Source organism: Lampetra fluviatilis, unplaced genomic scaffold, assembly GCF_964198595.1.
Source record: "Lampetra fluviatilis unplaced genomic scaffold, kcLamFluv1.1 SCAFFOLD_741, whole genome shotgun sequence".
Classification (NCBI taxonomy): Eukaryota; Metazoa; Chordata; class Hyperoartia; order Petromyzontiformes; family Petromyzontidae; genus Lampetra; species Lampetra fluviatilis.
In genome coordinates this window covers 4,952-10,666 of record NW_027620790.1, presented here as the reverse complement: position 1 = coordinate 10,666, position 5,715 = coordinate 4,952, and the positions used below count along the sequence as shown (strand labels likewise).

At 55.8% G+C, this 5,715-nt stretch overlaps 1 protein-coding gene across 1 annotated transcript; it reads right to left on the bottom strand.

Moving 5' to 3' along the window:
• Window positions 1-1,152: 1,152 nt before the first annotated feature.
• LOC144954385 (uncharacterized) lies at window positions 1,153-3,704 on the bottom strand. The gene is made up of 3 exons (XM_078884888.1): window positions 3,621-3,704; window positions 1,547-2,773; window positions 1,153-1,460 (listed from the first exon to the last, which is right to left on the bottom strand). Exons 2-3 carry the CDS (start codon window positions 2,718-2,720, stop codon window positions 1,153-1,155), a joined length of 1,482 nt encoding a protein of 493 aa, XP_078741014.1. The 5' UTR covers window positions 2,721-2,773; window positions 3,621-3,704.
• Window positions 3,705-5,715: the final 2,011 nt, after the last annotated feature.

Sequence of the window (5,715 nt, the reverse complement as noted above, 5' to 3'; positions counted from 1 at the left end):
CAGGCTCTAAGGAAAGCTGTCTCGGGTGTGGACCAATCAACTTCAACAAGGACAGTGCATATCATTATCAGAGTTATGTTTTTTGTTTGCATTACGACCGCAGGTATTGTGGTCTATGCAAACATAACTCCTCGTAAAAAAGGTGTCAGTTTTGTTGGCAGACAAAAGGGTAAAAAAACAATTATATTTTTTACTGGCAAATGAGGTTCCAATGGTGATTAGCATGATGTTAATGTGAGAGATTAGCATGATGTTAATGTGAGAGATTAGCATAATGTTAATGTGAAATCGAAGAGTGGTGCAATCCAAAGGGCATGTGAGGATCACTAGCCCCGGTCAATTCTTTCAAACCTTTTTAAACAGTCTGCCTCAGCAGCAGAGCACGGCTTTCACACCTGATGATGGACGCTTGTTTTGTGCCCGAAACGTCGTCATTCATTTTACTTCTATACCTACGTGACAAACCACTTGAGCCCATCCGGTGTGTGTTGGAGAGTAAATCCACGAGGCGTCGTGATTTTACTTGAGTGCCATTTTTTTATTCAATCGGATTACGTTTGTCTATCTATTGCTGGGACAGATTAAGATTCGGTAACATTTTTACGTTTGAAATATATACGTCGAAAAAATGAACTGTTTAAAATCCTGTAAGGGGGTCACACATTTATATTGTCCGAACTCCACCCATACCCCTCCACCCCAACCTCTCAACCCCAACCTCTCAACCCCTATCTCCCCCCCCTATCTTCCCCCCCATCCCCTCTCCCCCTCTCTCCCCCCCCTATCTCTCCCCCCCCCATCTCCCCCCCCCCCCCTATCCCTCCACCCCTATCTCTCTACCCCTATCCCTCTGAACCACTATCCAACCCATGCCCCATCTCTCCCCCACCACCACCACCCCAACCACCCCCACCACCACCCCACCCTCACCCCCCCACCACCCCCACCCCCCCCACCCCCCCCACCACCCCCACCCCCACCACCCCCCCACCCTCACCCCCCCACCACCCCCACCACCCCCCCCACCACCTCCACCACCCCCACCCCCCCCCACCACCCCCACCACCACCCCCACCCTCACCCCCCCCACCACCTCCACCACCCCCACCCCCCCCCCACCCCCACCACCACCACCACCACCACCCCCCCCCCTCAGCTGCTCTTACGACCGGAACCTGAACCCTGAACCTGCGTCGCTGCCGTCCCCTTCGCCATGGCAACCGCCGCAGTCGCCGTGGCAGCCGTCGCAGCGGTCCCCGTGGCAACCGTCGCCGTGGCAACCGTCGCCGTGGCGGCGAGGTTGGCCATGATGAGGGCGGTGCGCGGCGTGACCACCGCCTGGCGGAAGCCGCGGCAGTAGCGGCCCCTCCCACTATCGGACCTCGCCACCTTGGCCCCGCCCCCTTTTGCCCCAGGCTCCTCCCCTTCCGGCTCTGGCTCCTCCCCCTCCGGCTCCTCCCCTCGCGGTGGTGCAGGGACAGCGTGGAGGAGGTGGTGGAGGAGGTGGTGGAGGAGGTGGAGGAGGCGGGGGAGCGGAAGGAGGAACGGGAGATCCCCGCGGAGGTGGAGGAGGTGGAGGAGGAGATTCTCGTGGGTGAGAAGGAGGTCCCCGCGGAGGAGGTGTGCCCCACGGAGAAGGAGGTCCCCACGGAGGAGGAGGTCCCCACAGAGGAGGTCCCCACGGTGGAGATCCCCACGGTGGAGATCCCCACGGAGGAGGAGGATATTCCGGGTGAAACTCCACAACTTCCCGGAGAAGCCTCGGAGGTTCCCGCCGAATCGGCCGTCGAATCCTCCGAGATTCCGCAGGGGATCGACAGCCGGCAACGGCCTCCCGCCGTCGAATTCCCGGAGCGATGTTGGACGTTCCCGGAGCTCTTGCGGGAAACGCCCGGGGGGAGTTTGGGAGTTCCCGGAGCGGTCGTCTTGGCGGTTCTCTGCGAGGCCACTTCGGGATTCCCGGAGAAAATTTGGGAATTCCCGGAACGGTCGTCGTGAGAATCCCCGGAATTTTGCGTGGAGTTCCCGGAGTTTAGCGGGGAGTTGCCGGACGCTTTTCGCGTGGAGTTCCCGGACGCTTTTCGGGAACCCCCGAGAATTTGGGGGGAATTCGCGGGGGGCGCCCCCCACGCTGCTCCGATGAGCACGGGCGGCAGGCTGATTGGGCGGAAGGCGCGGTGGTGTCCCTGGGGACGCTGACGCACCCTCACGCTGCCTCCGAGGGCTGCCGACGACGACGCCGACGATGGCGACGACTGAGAAGGCAGCGATGGCAACGAGGGGAAGAACGGGAAGCGGGACGTCGGCGTTGGTGGCCGTGCAGCTGATGATGATGATGATGACGATGATGATGATGACGCTGCTGGAACTCCCACAGCTGATGATGATGATGACGCTGCTGGAACTCCCACAGCTGATGATGATGATGCTGCTGCTGCAACTCCCACAGCTGAGGATGATGATGGTGATGACGATGATGCTGCTGATGATGACGCTGCTGGAACTCCCACTGCTGATGATGATGATGATGGTGACGACGATGATGCCGCTGATGTTAACGATGCTGCTCGTACTCCCGCTGCTGCTGCTGCTGATGATGCCGCTGCTGATGATGATGATGCCGCCGCTGCTGATGATGATGCCGCTGATGATGATGATGCTGATGCCACTGCTGATGATGATGATGATGTCGATGGTGGAAACGCTGGCGAGGGCTGCATGGAGAGGGGTTGATGGGGGCCGAGTTGGTGATCGCGGTCGGGGAGTTCCACGGCTGTGAGAGAAACGGAGACGGAGGTGAAGGTGAGACAGGCAAAGCTCCCCACGGGTAAAGCCTCTAGCGGCTGTAGGGGCAAGGGCTCACTCGCCCACTCACTCACCTACTCACTCACTGACTCACCCACCCACTCACTCACTCAATCACCCAACAACTCACTCGCTCACCTCACCCATCCACCCACCCATTCACTCACTCGCTCACCCACCCACTAACTCACCTCACCCACCCATCCATTCACTCACTCACCCACTCACTCACCCACCCACCCACCCACCTGCTCACCTCACTAACTCACTAACTCACCTCACCCACTCACCCACTCACTCACTCACCTCACCCACCCATTAATTCACTCACTCACCCACTCACTCACCTCACCCACCCACTCACCTCACTCACCCACCCATCCACTCACTCACTAACTCACTAACTCACCTCACCCACCCATTAACTCACTCACTCACTCACCCACTCAATCACTCACCTCACCCACCCACTCAATCACTCATCCAACCATCCACTCACTTACTCACCCACCCATCAGCTCACTCACTCACCCACCAATACACTCACACAGACTCAAGCAGACTCGCAAAGAATCGCTGAGACACACACACAGACTCACAGAGACACACACACAGACTCACACAGACTCACACAGACTCACAGAGACACGCACACAGACTCAAGTAGACTCACAGAGACTCGCAGAGACTCACAAGAGACTCACACAGACACACACAGACTCACACAGACTCACAGAGACACGCACACAGACTCAAGTAGACTCACAGAGACTCACAGAGACTCAAGTGGACTCACGCGGTGAGACAGAACTCACCGTGCCCCTCCGCCCAGTCCGCAACTCCACCACCATCACCTCCACCACCTCCTCCACCACCACCACCACCACCTCCTCCATCATCTCCACCACCTCCTCCACCACCATCTCCACCACCACCTCCACCACCTCCACCTCCTCCTCCACCAGCACCTCCTCCACCATCTCCACCACCTCCTCCACCACCATCTCCACTACCACCTCCACCACCTTCACCTCCTCCTCCACCAGCACTCTCCTCCGTCGTCGAAGAGTTGGTGGTGGAGGTGGACAAGGAGGGCGACGGCACGTCCCTGGTGGGGGTAGTCGACCAGCGAGGAGAGGGCCGCCGTGATGGAGGTCCCAGCCACTGAGGAGGAGGTCCCAGAGGCGGAGGAGGAGTTGGTCCCAGAGGCGGAGGAGGTCCCAGGGGCGGAGGATGGTCCCAGCGGAGGAGGTCCCAGCAGCGAAGGTTCCGGCAGTGGGTCCGCGCAGAGCCCGGGCCATCGTGGTTGTACCACCACCACCACCACCGCCACTGCCACCACCACCCACCACCTCCACCACCACCTCCACCACCTCCACCTCCACGCCGTAGCAGCGTTGGACCAAACACCACGCCCAGGTTGCCAGCGGACATTCCGTTGAGTGGCTCCAGCAAGGACACGCTGGGGGGGGGGGGGGGGGGGGGGGGGGGGTTGGAGGGGGGGGGGGGGGGACACGTGAGGGGGGAGGGGCATGTGGGGGAGGGGAGTGGAAGTGGAACGTACGTCTGTGTGTAGTGTATAGTGTAGTGTATAGTGTAGTAGTGTATAGTGTAGTGTATAGTGTAGTAGTGTATAGTGTAGTGTATAGTGTAGTGTATAGTATAGTGCATAGTAGTGTATAGTGTAGTGTATAGTGTAGTAGTGTATAGTGTAGTGTATAGTATAGTGCATAGTAGTGTATAGTGTAGTGTATAGTATAGTGCAAAGTAGTGTATAGTGTAGTGTATAGTAGTGTAGTGTATAGTGGTAGTGTATAGTAGTGTATAGTGTAGTGTATAGTGTAGTGTATGGTGGTAGTGTATAATAGTGTAGTGTATAGTAGTGTAGTGTATATTAGTGTATAGTGTAGTGTATAGTTGTGTGTAGTGTGTAGTGTATAGTATAGTGTAGTGTATAGTAGTGTATAGTGTAGTGTGTAGTGTATAGTGTAGTGTATGGTGTAGTGTATAATAGTGTAGTGTATAGTAGTATAGTGTATATTAGTGTATAGTGTAGTGTATTGTAGTGTGTAGTATGTAGTGTATAGTATAGTGTAGTGTATAGTAGTGTATAGTGTAGTGTGTAGTGTATAGTGTAGTGTATGGTGTAGTGTATAATAGTGTAGTGTATAGTAGTATAGTGTATATTAGTGTATAGTGTAGTGTATAGTAGTGTATAGTAGTGTGTAGTGTATAGTATAGTGTAGTGTATAGTGTAGTGTGTAGTGTATAGTGTAGTGTATAATATAGTGCATAGTAGTGCATAGTAGTGTATAGTGTAGTGTATAGTAGTGTGTAGTGTATAATATAGTGCATAGTAGTGCATAGTAGTGTATAGTGTAGTGTATAGTGTGGTGTATAGTGTAGTGTATAGTGTAGTGTATAATATAGTGCATAGTAGTGCATAGTAGTGTATAGTGTAGTGTGTAGTGTATAGTGTAGTGTATAGTGTATAGTGTAGTGTATGTTGAGCTTCTTTGACACTGTAACATAACCACCGGTGCTAATCAGAGGTGCGGCAAATCAGCGGTGCGGTTGGGCCGCTGTGAGGGAGCCGTGAGGGGCAGCTCTCAGGGGCAGCTATCAGGGGCAGCTATGAACTCGCCTCACCGGTGGAGATGCGCCGTGAGGTGCCGCAGGGTTCCGTAGTTCTCCGGAGGCAACTCTGCGAGCACCTCGCGGATACGCCGCACGATCTCCGTGAGGCCCGGGCAGCCGCCATCGCCGTCGTCCCTCAAGGCCGCTCCCCCCCTCCACCCCCCGCCCCTCCGCTCGCCGCCTTGGTGTCGGCGGTCCATCGTATCGTTGTCGGCGGCCATTTTGTCGTCGGCGGCGGCCATTTTATAGTTGGCGGCGGCCATTTTGTAGTTG